At 35.0% G+C, this 17833-nt stretch overlaps 1 protein-coding gene across 2 annotated transcripts; it reads left to right on the forward strand.

Annotated features, from left to right (window-relative positions):
• Positions 1-1610: 1610 nt before the first annotated feature.
• Positions 1611-17092, forward strand: rgs9b (regulator of G protein signaling 9b). Of its 2 annotated transcripts, XM_051674725.1 has the most exons (19): positions 1611-1855; positions 3282-3378; positions 5663-5713; positions 5877-5983; positions 6459-6510; positions 6695-6753; positions 6851-6927; positions 7147-7228; positions 7432-7494; positions 8402-8431; positions 8528-8589; positions 8706-8819; positions 10573-10688; positions 10854-10941; positions 11231-11369; positions 11449-11531; positions 12780-12903; positions 15602-16014; positions 16367-17092. In XM_051674725.1, exons 1-19 carry the CDS (start codon positions 1790-1792, stop codon positions 16521-16523), a joined length of 1980 nt encoding a protein of 659 aa, XP_051530685.1. In that variant the 5' UTR covers positions 1611-1789; the 3' UTR covers positions 16524-17092. The 2 variants fall into 2 exon arrangements, with proteins under 2 accessions (XP_051530685.1, XP_051530686.1); XM_051674726.1 differs by lacking the exons at positions 1611-1855; positions 3282-3378 and having other exon boundaries at positions 5692-5713; positions 5879-5983.
• Positions 17093-17833: the final 741 nt, after the last annotated feature.

A 17833-nucleotide genomic window follows, 5' to 3' on the forward strand; every position in this document is an offset into this window, starting at 1 on the left:
TATGTCTGTAAGTTGGTTTTCACTACTGGTAATGTTAATTTCAGATATCTGAATGTTATTGTAACTAGTAAGAAAGCTTTTCAAATATCTTTAATTACTATTCAGTTTATTGATATCTGAAAACCATTTCCAGATATGATATCTGAAATACCAAACCTAACATATTGAAATACATTTATAGATTTCAAAATTAGCATTTTCACTAGCTGTAGTTCAAATGTTGATATCAGGAATGGACATTTGCACTAGTAACATTGTAATTATTGATATCAAACATTATTGTTTTCACTAGTAACATTACTGATATGTGAACTTGGAATTTCAACTAGTAATATATAAATTATAGGTAGGCTATCTGTAATTGTGTTTTGAACATAAGTGAATGACAGATCATTGTGAAATTCTACTGGAGAAAATGCAGTTATAAACACTACCGGTCAAAAGTTTTGAAACACTTGACTAAAATGTTTCTCATGATCTTAAAAATCTTTTGATCTGAAGGCGTATGCTTAAAAGTTCAAAATTAGTTTTGTAGACAAAAATATAATTGTGCCACCATATTAATTTATTTCATTATAAAACAAAAAAAAAAAGTTTTTGAAACTGATAACTTGGACCGAATAATAAAGAAAAGCAGCCAATAAGTGCCCAACATAGATGGGAACTCCTTCAATACTGTTTAAAAAGTATCCCAGGGTGATACCTCAAGAAGATGGTTGAGAAAATGTCAAGAGTACATGTCTGAAAATTCTAGACAAAGGGTGACTACTTTGAAGATGCTAAAATATAACACAGTTTTGATTTATTTTGGATTTTGTTTAGTCACAGCATAATTCCCATAGTTCCATTTATGTTATTCCATAGTTTTGATGACTTTACTATTATTCTAAATGTGAAAAAAAAAAAAAAAAAAATTATAATAAAGAATGAGTGTTTCAAAACTTTTGACCGGTAGTGTGTGTGTGTGTGTGTGTGTGTGTGTGTGTATATATATATATATATATATATATATAAATTACTTGTTGAAATTACAATAAACATCAGTTTAATCACTTATGGTGATTGCATATTTATTTTACCAGTGCAAACCTAATTACTGATATCAAGATTTGGCATTTTCACTAGGATTAGGCCTAGTTTAATTGGTTGTTCGCGATTAAATAATTCACGATTAAATGTCAAAAGGTCTTGTGATACATCCTGGGTATTGTATTAAGTAAAATAACTTTGAATAATATACTGTGAAAACTATTTATAGTTTTAATAATGCAAGACCACCTTTATATTAGTAGTTAAAACAATTTTTTTTTTAAATGTGTTGGTCAAACAGTTATTGCTGTTGCAAGTGGTAGGTCTACACATTTTTTTTCCCTTCTTCTTCTTTGTAAAATTTTTTAATGGAAGTTAAGGACAATTATTAATGATTTATGGACTATAGCCAAAGTAGACTTGTAGGCTATGAACCACATTTTGTGTGTGTGCATAGTAGTCAAAACAGGTGCACGAATCTGAAGAAGACAGTGAGCTGAGTCAATGAATGTTGCCATCTACTGGACACAAGATGTTATAGCACAATCATTGCGCTCTATTTTTCTAATGCAAGGGGACTGCATACACAGGTTTACCTACATGAGCGGAGCGGTTAACTTACACAGCCATCGTCTTTGTGTGCATTAATGATGATTATTGATTAGACATAGCCAACGATAGTGCTATTACCTATAGAGTGTTTACACTTTCATTCTCTAACTACGACCGTCGACAGACTGTGCGGTGTGAAGAAGCAAATATGATCATTAGGAATGTAAGGGACCATGGCCAGCGTTACAGACCGCGTATCGCATGCCTGAAGAAGGTGGGTTGAGAGGACCATCCACAGCTCATCATCACCGTCTGTGCTATTTACATTCTCACAACACTCTCGGTTGAGTTAGGAAAAATATTACATTTGATGAGTAGAATCTAACAAGAAACCCTTCGAGCTTAGTGTTTTATAGACAGTCATTATAACAATCAGTTGTGATTTCCACTGTCATTATCATTATCAGTGTTAATTTCCGCCTATTTAGAATATTAAATCGTGTTTCTTAAAAAAAATGAAAGAATAATGTTACCTGAACAATTATTTTTTCAAATAATCAGGTGTATCTTTGTTTTAGTTACAGAGGAACTTTTTAATCAAATGAATTCATTATTAGGAGAGCAGATTCTAATGCCTTCATCAAGTTTGTATTTCAATTAATCATTTTTAATTAATTTACATTATTTTGGCAGGGCAGAATTCTACTACATTGCTTCTTGCAAGTCTCTTTTTTTTCAGTCTTTTATGACACTTGGTTTGTTTCTTTTGTTTTTTTGTTTTTTTTGTAAGTTGTTGGCTTTGATTTGTGACTGATTTTGTGAGTTGTTTTCTGTGCACACCTTAAATTTGTTGTTTTCCTTTTTACAAAATATATTCCTAGTGTTATTTACTGTTCATGTGGTATTAGTGTAACTTTGCTTTGAGCCTCTGGTATAATGCAGCCCTTCTTGTATCACTATGATACTTGAAAGTGTGTGTGCCTGAAGTGTTCTCCCCACAGTGTGACATACTAGGCCACATTTTCTTGCTATATTTCTTTGCTCTCTGCCAATACAGAATGATAGTAATGACCCAATCACTTGGTCAAGTGCTTTCTGTGATCCAGACCAGTCTTCAAAAGCCAGAGACCGTGACAAAGCAAGGCAAACTTCAAACAGCTGAGTCACAAATTAATCTGAACACATTTCTAAGCGGTCAGCTTCAGCCCCTTCAGACCATAAAGCAGCAGGGATGAATCAGACTTCATGGTGGAATATTTACAGTAATGTTATAAAGCTCAGTGTAAAGTGCAAAAGTACCTCTGGTAATTAACTCAAAAATGAAAGTCCTGTCATTATTTACTCACCCTGATGTTGTTTGAAACCCGACTGACTTTCTTTCTTTGGACCACAAAAGGTGATGTTAGGTACAACCACAGCCTCCGTCACCATTCACTCTCATTGCAAATTTTTTTTCTACATACAATGAAAGTGAATGGTGACTGAGACTAACATTGTGCCTAACATCTCCTTTTGTGTTCTACTGAAGAAAGACATACAGGTTTAGAACATCATGAGTGTGAGTAAATTATGACATAATTTTCATTTCTGGCAGAACTATCCCTTGAACTAACCATTTTCTTCGCAGATTTCTATATTGACAAGATGTTTCATGTTATCATGTTGTGCATCCTCTTTCTTTGGCATTCTGTGCATGGTAGATCGAGGCTGTGGTGTTGGAGATGCAGGACCCCAAGACTGGTGTGAAATCTCAGACCCAGAGGCTTGTTATCACCACCATCCCACATGCCATAACAGGTAAGATAAGAAATGGCTGCCTATTTTCACATCATGTGGTACTATTACCCTAGGTCAAGTTCTGTGCAAGAGAGAAGCTTCACAAGAGGTTTCATGCTGATTTGTACTGATTTCTGCAGTTGGATTACTCCTTGGGAGTGCTAGTTATCTGTGTGGTCCATGCATTTAGAGGCTGCTTATGAAGGTCTGAGACTGAAGAATGTATTGCCATGACAACCCCTGAGCAGCTGCCTCCGATGACTCTCTCCTCTATGCTGTGTGGTCTCAGGGAGAAGCGCTCTTGTAATCCCCATTACTAGTCTTAATGCTGTTCTGCACCTAGAAGCTTGAAATAGCTATTTTTTCCATATAATTAAAAAAAGCATATACAGGTTGGTAGTTAATGTCACACATGTTAAATAGGCATAACTGATTCATTGCATTGCTTAAACTTAATTGGAACGGGTGATTATTCGTCTAATGATTATTCAAAGCATTTTTTATGTAATTGATATAATGGAAAGACGCCTGAGGTTATTTATTGAAAAATTAATTTAAATGATATGGTATACTCCACAGGCTAGCAGGCCTCCCACCTTCCTCACTAATGAAGCCACACAAATTCACCCCTGCAGAGTTCTACTCATTAGTCTCCTATCAAGAAAGCCACAGTGGGACACACAGTGGTATACTAAGCCATAGTGCGATACCTATTTTGAGAACCTACAGTATGTTTCTGTTGAATACCCAGTGTGGTTACTAGATGTGCCATTTTCATAAATCTCTCATTTGGAAGCATTTAGTGTTTAGCTTCTATCTATATTTAAAGGAATAATTCACCCAAGAATACAAATTCTGTCATCATTTACTCAACCACATGTTGTTCCAAACACGTTTTTTATTCTTCCATGGAACACAAAAGGTGATTGTAACAGTATAAGGATGGGCAAGGAGGAGGTGGGAACCGGCTGAACAGTCAATGTAAAGTTTAATCAGAAACACAACATAAAACAAACATAAACATAAGGACAGACATGCAACGCGTCCACGTGCGTCTCTCTCTCTCTCGAACTGGTGCCTCCAGCTCCCCTTTATCTCGCTCTCCTGCTGATCAGCTGTTTCAGCGCCGGCCGTGCACCATCACAGCCTGGCCACGCCTTCTTCCTCCTCGTCACAGAGATGTTAGGCAGAATGACAGTCACCATTCACTTTCATTGCATCTTTTTTCCAGTCAATGAAAGTGAATATTGACTGAGGCTGTCATTCTGTCTAACATCTCCTTTTGTGTTCCACAAAAGAAAGAAAGTCATAAAGGTTTGGAATGAAATTAGGGTGAGTAAATGATGACTGAATTTTCATTTAGGTTGAACTATTCCTTTAAAGGAATATTCAGGGTTAAATACAAGTTAAGCTCAGTCGACAGCATTTGTAGCATAATATTGATTACCACAAAAATTAATTTAGACTCGTTCCTGCTTTTCTTTAAAAAAAAAAAGAAAATCTTTGTTCCAGTGAGGCACTTACAATGGAAGTAAATGGGGGCCAATGGGTAAACATTAAAATACTCACTGTTTCAAAAGTATATCCACAATAAGTAAACAATAGTCATGTTAACATGATTTTAGTGTGATAAATCACTTACTAACCTTTTCAGTGTAAAGTTATAGCCAATTTTACAACTTCGTTGCCATGACGATGTAATGTCGACAGACCCTAAAACCCTAAAATGACTGTTAAAATGACAATTGAAACAACTTCACATCTCAAATAATACATGTGTTTAACAGAAGAATGAATGTAAGTGCTTTTATAAAATTATAAGCGTCACATTTCTGCATTTAAACCCTCCAAGAATTGGCCCCATTCACTTCCATTGTAAGTGCTTCACGGTAACCTCGATTTTTGCTTTTTTTAAAGAAAAGGACGGACGAGTCTAAATTAATTTTTGTGGTAATCAACATTATGCCACAAATGCTGTTGATTGAGCTTAACTTGTATTGAACCCAGAATATTCCTATAATTTTTGCCTACATTTTTTATTCCAATTCTACATCTATATTTTTCTTTTACTCGTATCTCCCACTGAATATAGTTTCTCACAATGTTTCATATATCCTGTTATTAGTATTGATTGTCAGTCAGGAGATCTCTCTCGCCGTATTCTCTCTCTGTTGATGACCCCTGGGTAGGCACATTCAGTCTGAATGCCAACTTTTCCACCCACTGATGCAGCCTTTTATTGCACTGAGATGTAGCGTTGACTCTCACTGAAATGTTTATACTGCAGTATATATTTTTCTTTCAGGGGAAGACATTGTTGCATGGATTGCTAATCGATTCAAAATTGATGCCTTGGGTAAGTCATGAACATGGTCTATGTTTTCTAGTAATATAATATCTTTAAAATGTCTTTATGTTACTGACTGTCTTATATAAAATCTACTCCTTTGTACAAGTGGAGTGGTGTGTTCATGTGAATTTTTAGATGCAATAAGTAACTATCTAATACATAATGCTAGAGGCCAGAGCTATGGGTACCATGATGGTGGCTTTTGGGTACATCTATCCACTACAGGATCATAAAAGACTTATCCTTAAACCAGACACATCTCTGTATCGCTTTCAGGTAACATGCACAAGCCACCTCTTTAAATACTTCACCGAAAAAGTGGTAACCTACATTTGTAGCTCAAAGATCTATTTCTACATGATTTAACCCTTAAAGATTGCTTTAAAATTTGCCATGTTGATTTAATCAAATTACATTAAAGTTTTGACCTGAATAAAACCAGTTATTTTGGATGTTACCATAAGAAGCACATTTTAAGGTTATCTGATCAATTTTTTTTACAGTGTACACTGAGAAAAAAGAATGTTAACCGAATAATATGCTTCATGTGGTAACATTGAAATTAACTAGTTTGATTCAAGTCATAAAAATATGATTTAACATCACTTAGTCAACTTGAAAACATTAGGTTACACAGTGAAACAAATTTTAAGGGTTAGATCAGGTAAAAATAGCAAATTAAGGTAACAAAGGCAGGTTACCACTTTTTACAGTGTGCATGCTTTGCACTAATCTTTCACATTTCTTCCAGACACCATATTTTTGGCCTGCACAGCAATGGCCAGTTGAGGACACAGACTTTGGTGTGTAATTATTTTTCAATTTCTACACATGCTTATTCGTTATCAAAGCAATAATTTAGGTGGATGGTTTTAGGTTTTGTAATTACCTAAGCTTTCAGGCAGACAAAGAAAGTGTGAAATATTGTCATATAGTGTTTGATATAACTTTACTGCCAATGTCTGACGTTTTTGTGTGTATTTCCAGCTATTTATTTGGCAAAGAGAAATATACGCAAGAAAGGGATGTTGGAGCTATATGAACAGGTAATTTTGTTTTGATGCAGAGGAAGGTTTTTAACTGTGTAATATAATTATAGCAATTAGTTAATAAAGACTTAATCTTCTGCGATTCTCTACCCAGGAACAGTACAACAACCTTTACAAATGGATGAATCACAAGTGGGATTTTATTGTAATGCAGGCCAAAGAGCAGTACAGGTGGGTCACAGGCAGTTTAGTTAAAATATTTCGGATTAATTTTTATTCCGAATTTTTATTCAGAAATTATATTCATAATTCCCCCAGTATTTGGGAGATATTCATTGCTTTTCAAAAACAAAATGTATTAATGTGTCCCTATGCTCCTGCACAGGGCCATTATTGATCAAAGGGTTTTTGGGGAGTTGTTGGTGCATGATAATGTGCTTATTTGTGTAGGGCGGGAAAGGAGAGGAAGAAGCCAGATCGAGTGGTTTTTGACTGTCAGGAACGGGCCTACTGGGTTGTACATCGACCACCAGTGAGTTGCCTTAATTAGATTTAGCAGACAATTTAATTAAAGTTATGTATTTCTTTTCTTAAGTGGCTTAAAGATGTGAAAGATTGAGTGAGACATTTAAATATGATTATCCTTCAACTCTTTAAGTCAGGTCACAGTTAAATAAACCCCAGAACTTCAGCATGACATTGCAGTTGAGTAAAATATTTATTTAAATTCAACAGCCAGGGACAGTTAGTGCCATGGACTATGGACACGACAGGATGGTCGACCCCAATGTGGAGGAGGTAAAGGTAGGTGCTACAACTAACTATAACTATTAAGGAGCTACATTTGAAATTAAGATATCTGAGTTTTGTTTAGGACTTACAATGCAAAATGATGCAAGCTAGGTTTGGGGGGGGGGGTTGGCCTGGGCCTGGGTAGCTCAGCAAGTAAAGATGCTGACTACCACACCTGGAGTCACAAGTTCAAATCCAGGGCGTGCTGAGTGACTACAGTCAGGCTTCCTAAGCAACCAATTGGCCTAGTTGCTAGGGTGGGTAGAGTCACATTGGGTTAACCTCTTCGTGGTCACTATAATGTAGTTCTCGCTCTCAGTGGGGCGCATGGTGAGTTGTGCGTGGATGCCTTTTTAGTGGAAGAATCTTTTTTTAATAAGACAAGGGGGTGTATAACCAACATTAATAGACATTACCTTCTGAGATAAGTGCAGTTGGAGGCTCAAGTACATGTACATTTACAGTATGTCAGCTAATATACAATAGGATTTAAATGGTCATAATCTCACCGCTTGCAACTGCAAAGCCCTCATTTGGTTTTCCAACAAGTCATGGCAATATTCTTGTTTTACAGTTATTTACCAGATTTTTCTCTTTTTCTTTATCCACAGATTTGATTCCTAAACTTATGTGAGTAACAAGCAAGAATCCACTTGACAGGAAACAGCAGATGACTTCAAAATGATAGCACATGCTCAATGGATCATAAAATTTGGGTTCTGTGTGTTACAGATTTGATGATGCTTTTTCAAATTACTACTGCAAGTCCACAAAGCAATCATATTCAATCTATTTTCACCATGACTCATAACCTGCACATGAGAGTCTCTTCACATCTTTTGATTTAGACGCAGAATTCTTGACTCACCATTTCCTTTCTTTGCACTTAAACTCTGTCTAAACTTATTTTCAGAAAGAAACATATGACTACTACAGAAGAATTGTAAGTATCAACATTATAAATCTAGCACACATATCTTTGTGAGAGGATGTGCATTTTGTTGTTTCTTGACCGATGAATCATTTTGTTTTTTCGTAGATTATGTTCACTCAGCAGTGTATTATGAGGCCAAGGGTGAAGTCATCTGTATCAATTGGAGCGTATGTTATTACGATATAACAGTTCCAGTTATGATTAGCACTATAGCTAGAATTTTATTCTGGATTGAAAATAATACTTCAACCAGTTACAGTTAATTTATTGAAATCTTCTCCAGACTTGTGAAGTACACGGCAACATACAAAGAGCACGACCCCTTTCTCCATGCCTGCCTCCCAAGCAACCCCTGGTTAACAGATGATGTTACATATTGGACCATCAACATGCCAAAGTGAGCCTTAATATCTAAAACAGTACTGAATACATGAAATTTCAATGACAGACACAAACTTAACATTTTATGTGACAAATGATTTGGGAACATGGCAACAAGGCTGTATTTGTTAAGATTAGGTAACTACATTAGTTAACATGAACTTGAAATGAACACAATTCTACAGCACTTAATTTCAGCATGTACTAATACATTTTTTTAATTAAAAGTTGTATTTGTTAACATTAGTTTATGTATTTTGAATTAACAAGAACTAACAATGAACAAGAGCATTTTGTTTAGTAAAATAAAAAGATTAATTAAATAACATGAATAATAAAAAAAATGATGCATTAATAATTAATATGTTATAATGAATAAAAAAATAAGATTATTAAATACAAAATAAATGTTTATAAAAAAACTTTGTTCATTGTTAGTGTTATTGTAAAGTCTTACATAAGGAATAATTGACGACGGACCGTTGAATTATTGAAAAATAATGCACACCTGAGGTGGTAATGCGGTCACGACGCACAGTGGTTTTCAATAATTCAACGGGCCGGAGTCAATTATTCCGCTTATACCACGGTTACCGCAAATTAATACATCGTTCAGGGTTTTATCTCAAGACATTTTCTGATTTTTGTGCTAAAAGAGCTAAAACACTCTTGTGAGTGGAACTGCTTTCTTCCGCCACAGATTCGGCATCTTGCTCTGATACAGCTCAAGCCTTCGTTTCTAGTTCAAAAACGTCACTTTAGAACTAACAACGGAGACGCTGCTTTACTTACTGGAGTGAGAAGGTAGTGAGTTTGTGTGTGAGTTTGTTTTTGAGGGATCGAAAGAGAGAAGCTCAGAAACTGAGAGAGACCACCTGTGGGATTACCTTTATTTGTTGCAGCTCTCGTCAGAAGTAACATCGCTTCAAAATCGGCAAGATGTAAATTTAAGCACTTTTCAGCAGCAGCGAGAGTCGCCTTATTTCCATCGTAAAACTTAACAGCTGTTTTTAACCCTACTGAGATGCAGGTGTGTGCTGACATGATGGCTCTGTTTTTTGCTCGTGAGTGTGTGCGTAATGCGTATATGTATGTGTCCACGTGTGTGTGTGAGAGAGCTAAAGATAGGGGCAAGGGGAGCGCGAGGGTGTTTCCCACAGATATTTCAGATAATATAGAAACTGTTGTATTGATCAAGTGTATCTAGCTTTGATACAGTTCAAGCCTTCGTTGCTAGTTCGTAAACGTCACGTTAGAACTAGCAACGGAGGACGCACTGCTTTTCGGCATTGGAGTAACAAGGTAGTGTGTGTGTATGAGAGTGTGAGTGTGTGTGTGTGTGTGTGTGTGTACATGCGTGCATGTTTGTGCGCACGTGCTTATGTATGTGTGTGAGCGTGTGTAAGTGCGGGGGAGACAAGGATGACGAGAGCGCATTTCAACAGAAATTGAAATTAATTTAGGATATTATAGATGTTGTTTGATGTTCTTAACCGATTTACTTTAACCAATGTCTTTGTTTTTACGATTATTTGGTTGTGGTAGCCTGTAGGGCTCTTTGAAAAAACTGAAATAATTTGCCGAAGTGATATGGAACCGTTATGCGGTCAAGACCTGGAACAACTTCATAACCATGTGTTTACTTGAAAAATAATTGCACACCTTATAACATCCGTCAACCAATCAGAATCAAGCATTCAACAGATCCGTGGTATAATAATGATTATTTGTTAGGCCTTCAATATTCTGTGTATGTTTGTTTTGAACAGTGTTGAGATCCCCACTAGAATGAGGGTGGAACGCTGGACTTTCAGTTTTGGAGAATTGCTTTCTGATTCTCGAGGAAGGGCTGATTTCCGTCTCTTCCTTAAGAAGGAGTTCAGTGGTTTGTATTGTACTCAGCTTGCACCACTTTCTTTTTGAGTTTCATTTTGGGTCCATTGTGGCATTTTTAAGACTGCAACTAAACAGGACTGATGGTTCAAAACTTCAAAAATTGCCATTAATTTTGGGGAGAATGTGACTATACTGTAATATGATCGGTGAATAGGTGAGAATCTTGCCTTCTGGGAAGCGTGTGAGGATCTGAAATGGGGTGCTGCAGAGACAATGAAAGAAAAAGCTCAGCAGATCTATAAGTGAGTATCATATTTTTTGGCCTGTTTTCCAGTGCACATGAAAAATACAGCATATGTTCCTGTACTATAGCATATATGTACCTGATAGAACTATTAACACCAACCTTTTATAATATATAATATATTACATTATATTATATTTTATTAACCTATATAATATTATATTATATTGACACAATGTAATTCTTTTCTTTTTTCAAATATTTTGCTCTACTTGCTATAGTTATAAAGTACATTATTAACTACAGAAATTAAACCAGACATTTTTTTAAAACTCTTATTTAATTAGGACCTTTTTGGCTCGTGGGGCTCCTCGATGGATCAACATTGATGGCAAAACCATGGACATAACAGTCAAGGGTTTGGCACACCCTCATCGCTATGTTTTGGATGCTGCCCAGACTCATATTTACATGCTCATGAAAAAGGTCTCTGAACTAATGTGAAGTCAAATGCTAATGACCTGTGCAAGCATGAAATTAATGTTAGATTTGTTTTCTCATACAGGACTCATACGGACGATATCTTAAGTCCCCAGTGTTCAAGGAGACTCAGAGGAGGGCCATTGCTCCTGAGGCACACAGATTTAGGTCAGATGTGCACTTCCAGTCAGTTAGTGTTATGTTTAATGTGTGTGTTCATGTATTTCATGTCAGCTTTAGTTCCTGTTTCATGTCATGTGTTCCCTTGTCATGTGATTTCATGTTTTCCCTCCATGTTCATATGTCTTGTTTTCATTGGTTTATTGTCTAATTATCTTGTTTAGAGTTCTGTTTGTCCATTGGTTTGTTCTCCCATGACCATGTATTTAAACCCTCATGTTTTCCATTGTCCTTTGTCAAGTATTGTTGATGTAATGTTGGTTCATAGTCTAGCCATGCCATGCCATGCCATGCCATGCCATGTCAAGTCAATGTCATAGTCAAGTCAAGTTCATGTTTATGTTTTATTTACGTTTGGATTTACTGTTTTAGATTTCACGTTTGGATTAAATTGCCCTTGGGGTCTTCACTCCATCGTCTTTGTCATTGCCAGCACCAGCGCACCATCACATTAATCCTCATGCTCTTTTGAGATTGACAATACTGTTGTTGTGGTTGTGGTCAAAGAGACCCCAATGATGTACATGTAAAATTATTAATAGTAATTTTGAAATTAATCTCAAATTCATTTATTTTCAAATTCTATTAATATTCTGGTTTCCGGCAGTCCGCAGCCTCCTTTCCAAATGTTTAGAATGAGTACCAGTTGAAGTGTGCAAAGAAACAAATGACCTGGTATGGGAAAACAAGCCCAAAATAAGGGACTTGAGTCACTCAAAATAAGTGAAAATAAGCTATTTCATTTTTTTTCCCATGTCAGGAAATTATCAGTAGAGAAATCATAACAAGCATAGTATACAGTATAGTATACAGTATTTTTCAAAACAATTATTTATAATATTAAAAATATCCCCCAAAATATTTCAAATATTTCAAATAAACTTCTGGCCATCTAAAATCAAAATATACCCTAAATCTCTGTCTTTTGCATGCAGGCATACACTGAGTGGGCCAAAATTAAAAAAATAACCTTTTTACTCCAGAATAATTGGGGACTTCCATCCGTTTTCATTATTTGTTTTCATTCTTTGAACCGTTTTAGTCTTTGAGTAGAATACATTCTAGTAATGTTGTGTCTGTTTGGCCCCAGTTCAGTGTTAATCATAGAGGACAGTTAAAGCAAGTTCTCATAAGACTGAGAAGATGAAAATGATTTTTTTGGAGCTTTTACTCAAACATGAACAGAGCATGAGGGTTAAACATACTCTTTGTAAACTCCCTTCTAATGTCTCCTAGTGAGGTCCAGTTGGAGCAGAATGCCAAGAGACGGCGGCCCAGCCTGAGTCCCATCGTTCTGAAACAGCAGGAGGAGGAACAGAAGAAAAAACTCGCAGCAAGTGGCCCGGTGGACATTACACAGGTCATGAGCAAACTGGAAAAGAAAGAGAAAATCTGAGGGGATACCTTGTGCACAGTGTTGGGGAGTAACGGAATACATGTAACGGGATTACGTATTTAAAATACAAAATATAAGTGACTGTATTCCACTACAGTCACAATTTAAATCATTGGTAACTAGAATACAGTTACATTCAAAAAGTATTTTGATTACTGAAGAGATTACTTTGTATTTTATTGTCATTTGTTTCATTAAATATTTAGTCCTTTCAGATGGAAAACATTTATACATACAAATGATGCGATCCAAAGTGCATTTGAACAGCGGTGAAACACTTTCTTATGATGTGTTACATTCATACGAGCAGACAGAGAAGTAAGTTTGAAGTAAGTTTGGAGCACAAGAAATAGAAATAAACCTTGTGTAAATTGTCAGCTTTACGCTAAGCTAAAATGCTATTTCTAGCCATTTTACATGCACATGTTACCAGGCACGATCATATTTTTTATCAAGAAAATTCACGTTGGATCATAATTTCTTTTTTCTAGTAAGACCTCTGATATTAGGGCAAAAATCGTGTTCTTGATAATTTTTGTATAGTTTTCCTGTAAAAATATCTAAAAATCCTTAAAACAAGATCAATTTGATTTATCTTGTTTTAGAAACAACACTGCATAAGATATTTATGTTTTTCAGAGAATGTATTTTTAACGTGTATTTTGTCTGACTGTACTGGCAGAGTTTTTATAGTCAAAACAAGTGAAAAAATCTACCAGTGCTGAAGAAGTAATCCAAAGTATTTAGAATACTTTACTGACCTTGAGTAATCTAACAAAATACGTTACAAATTACATTTTACAGCATGTATTCTGTAATCTGTAGTGGAATACATTTCAAAAGTAACCCTCCCAACCCTGCTTGTGCACAGGGAATAGAACATGAGCAACTACTCCATAACCAAAGAGCAATAAGAGTCAAAGTAATAAAGAGCTCTGCAAGACAGTTTAATATTTATGCATTTATTTAGGGAGCAACAGAGACCCTTTTGCTATTTATTTTTGAATGTTTGCTTTATATATCTTTAAAATGCCTCCAGTAATCATTAGCTTTTAGTCACCAATTCATGGAATAGGCATCCATGTAGGCATTGTTTATTTGGCCATTATATGTACCTCCTTACCCAGACTGGTTAACTCTTGCACAATCATTTTTAACCTTTAATGTCATACAGTAGGCAATTATTATTTTGTCAGATTCTACATCGGTTTTTCATTATGTAAAACCAAACATGATCAAATACATTATATGTTATCCTACACATTACTCAAGTTTGTTTTTGTCTTATGTCTGTTTCATTTGTGTACATGTTTCCTAGTAAATCATCATATATTAAAATACATAGTAAAACCATTTCTGACATCTGTGGTCACATCATGTGTATTTATCATTCACGAACAGTATATGTAAATGTATCTCATTGTGTAACACATCAAATTTTGTGTATAGTTGTCACTACCCATGTGTCTAAATTAACTTTGTCGTTTGACTTGTCTAAATGAAATGCTGTTAACAGAGAGGTAATGAATATACCAGTTGTTTTTGTGGTTTTGTAAACAGTGAACAAATTATAACAAAAAAACATAAAACATTAGTTTCAATATTTCTGGAAAAAAAAAAAAAAATCCTGAAAGTAGGTATTTAAAATGAAGGCAAAGTAAACCAGGAGAACAAAATCCTTTCAGATGTTTCTACACAATCTTAAATCAAAGTGTGCTAGTAATATATATATATATATATTAATAGTCTGAAGATGAAGAATAATACAGAAGCAAAGAATAGCAATTATAGTGAGATTTGCATAAAGAATATATATATATATATATATATATATATATATATATATATATATATATATATATATATATATATATATATATATATATAAATTATGACTAAAAAATAACACTGCTTTTCTGAAATAAAAGCAATGTAAATTTGGTGTTATAAACCATGCTTAAAGAACTGATAGAAGAGTAATTAAAACATTACACCTTACCTAAAAAAAACTCCCAGTCTATGTTTAAGAATAGTTCACCCAAAAATAACAATTCTCTCATTGTTTAATGACCCCTTGCTATCCCAGATGAAGAAGAATATCTCAGCTCTGTTGAATGGTGGCCAATGGTGGCAAGTGAACTCTCTGAAGCTCAAAAAAGCACATAAAGGCAGCATAAAAGTAATCCAAATTACTCCAGTGGTTAAATCCATGTCTTCTGAAGCGATATGTTGGGCAAAAACAGATCAATATTAAAGTATTTTTTACTATAAATTCTCCTCTCTGCCCAGTAGGTGTCGATATGCATGAGGAATGCAAATCGAGAAAAAAAAAAAAAAATACTTAAATATTATACTTGCTTGTTTTGATTATACCAACCCCTAATCCCCCCAGGAATCTATGCCCCTGTGGTCATAAATTCGGTCAGTTCTTTTACATTGCATAAGGAAAGCAACACTCAGAAGCAATGTTTCATGACACCTCACACTTGTACCCATGCTGCGTTGATTCAATGGTTAGCTCGCACAAAGAGGAGACCAAGAGATTAATCTACCAAAGGATGCATTATTTTGCATGATCTTTATTTTCTTCCTTAAATGTGGTTGTTCAAAACAAACAATTAGGTAATACTAATATATACTTTGTATGAACTGTTCCCTACAGCTCTGCCGGTTCACAGCCCCTGTGCCTCACCTAGCAGTGTATACAGGTATTTGTGAAGCCCAGTCCACTGCCTCCCCTGGCCTCATGACCCTTCCCAACAGTGCTGCCTGTCCCTCTCCCATCAGTGTGGCAATCGACAGTACTCCAGCCTCAGAAAGGAGGTTTGATGGCAATGGAGGGCCTTCTTCCTCCCATTTCCCATCCATTGCAGAGGCATCAGTATCAGAGGAAGAGAACCAGCCACCTGCCCCTAAGTCTCGTGTAGCTCTGTCACTAAGCAGACTCCTCCGCAGAGGATGCAATGCCCAATCTGTCTTTGCCAGCCTTTCCCCAAAATGTGCAGTGACTTCAGGGGGAGGGAAAGTCCAGCCACTTGGAGTGGAGCCGCTTGCACAACCCAGAAGAATTGCAAAGTTAGTATTGGACATGGAATGGACTGCATAACAATGACCCCTTAAGAAAGAAAAATCACAGATGCAATCTCTTAAATATAAATGTTCTTCTCCTTGTCATTGATGAGAGTGAATGAAGAGCATAGCATAGCTACTCCACATTCATTTTATAACACTACTCTTGTTAAAAATGGACTCATTTCAGCCATTTTTCTATTTCATCTAAAGAATTTTAGGAGAAACATCTGAGAGAAAGTTGATACTTCAATGAAACATAACTGAGAACCTCATCAAGGCACATACAGTAAATGTCTTGGAAAATATTCTTAAAATACTTGAAAAAATGTGTAACAACACATCGTTATTTTCACAGCTTTTTTCAAATCAAAGTTGACATCCCACCCGAATGCCGGATCTACCCCATTGATTCAGACGATGAGGAGGACGACAATCCTGATACAGTGCGAGGAGGTGTCAAAGAAATCATCTGTCCATGGGAAACAGTCACCAAACAAGATGGGGCTGGGTAGAAAATTCATAGAAGAGTCATTGGAGAGGAAGGAAGTACAGTGAACCAACACTTGTGTCATAAATATTTTGTCTTACAAGCCCGAGAAGGCTGTGGTTAGTAATGTATGAAGCAACCTCATTTCTAATTGACTTGTCTGTAATTTCTGATAGCTTTTAGGTAGTGCCTACATGTTATTGTAGCCAGTGGAATGACTTGGTTATAATATGTTTAAATATTGGTTTTATATATATAAATTCTTATTCTGATGCCAGCTCTATTGTCACTGTTGTTTTATGACAAGAAGGGGCCTTATTTTGAGATACGTGGGTTTTTTTTTATTTTTTATTATTATTTATTTAGTGGTGGAAACAACGATTTTGTACTTGGCTTGTTCACTGTTTTATACAGCTACAAAACATGCATAAATGTGAACTGCTTGGAGAATGTTATTTTCATTGAAGTTAGACTAGTAAGGCAGTAAAACAGAATGTGGATGCACATTTGCTGTCTTGAATGTATTGCCTTTAAAATGTTTACAGTTCACTTCAGAATGTGAATTTGTTCGTTCCTCATGGTAAACTTGTGTAAGTGCCTCAATAAATCATTTAAAAGTTAGTTACTTGGATGTCTAATTGGTAACTTGAACTGCATATATATATATATATATATATATATATAGCATTCAGTATAAATGGCATTTATTGTGTTTTATAATTATGTCAGTTCTGATAAAATGTCTCAACAGGCCGCAAAAGAATTTGGAGAAAATGTAGTGAAATGTAGTCTTTTTATTTATTTATTTTTATTTATTTTTTTTACTATAAAAAGATATATATTTACAACAAACAAGGCACCCACACATTAAGAAAAACATCTCAACTAAGACATTAACATAATGACTAAGGAGGAAGAAAAGAAAAAAAGTAAAAATAAATAAATAAATAAAAATAGAAAAAGAAGAAAATCTTAAATAAAACACATTCTATTTATTAACCAAAGTTAGGTCATTCCAAGGCTTTCTAATAAATTAAATTATTTTGTGGTATTCTTCTTCAAAGTAACCTAGTCCTATCTTCTTGTTTTTAAGCAGCATTATGCAACACATTGCAACATATAAATTAGCGAATGATGTGAATGAATGAAGTGAGTGTTTTATTTTATTTTATTTTAATTTATTTTATTTTATTATTTTATTTTATTTTATTTTATTTTATTTTATTTTATTTTATTTTATTTTATTTTATTTTATTTTATTTTATTTTATTTTATTTTATACACAGCTCACTGCGAAGAGCACAATTTCACATTTTCAATTGACTTTTATCTTCA

This window comes from Myxocyprinus asiaticus, chromosome 36, assembly GCF_019703515.2.
Source record: "Myxocyprinus asiaticus isolate MX2 ecotype Aquarium Trade chromosome 36, UBuf_Myxa_2, whole genome shotgun sequence".
In the NCBI taxonomy this organism is placed as follows: Eukaryota; Metazoa; Chordata; class Actinopteri; order Cypriniformes; family Catostomidae; genus Myxocyprinus; species Myxocyprinus asiaticus.

What these genes read in the sequence shown, in the direction of transcription:
- rgs9b (XM_051674725.1), top strand. Translation starts at nt 1,790, where the DNA reads ATGATCATTAGGAATGTAAGGGACCATGGCCAGCGTTACAGACCGCGT. An exon ending in TCATCTGTATCAATTGGAGC is followed by an intron (nt 8,590 to 8,705) that starts GTATGTTATTAC and finishes AATCTTCTCCAG; the next exon opens with ACTTGTGAAGTACACGGCAA. An exon ending in TTTACATGCTCATGAAAAAG is followed by an intron (nt 11,370 to 11,448) that starts GTCTCTGAACTA and finishes TTTCTCATACAG; the next exon opens with GACTCATACGGACGATATCT.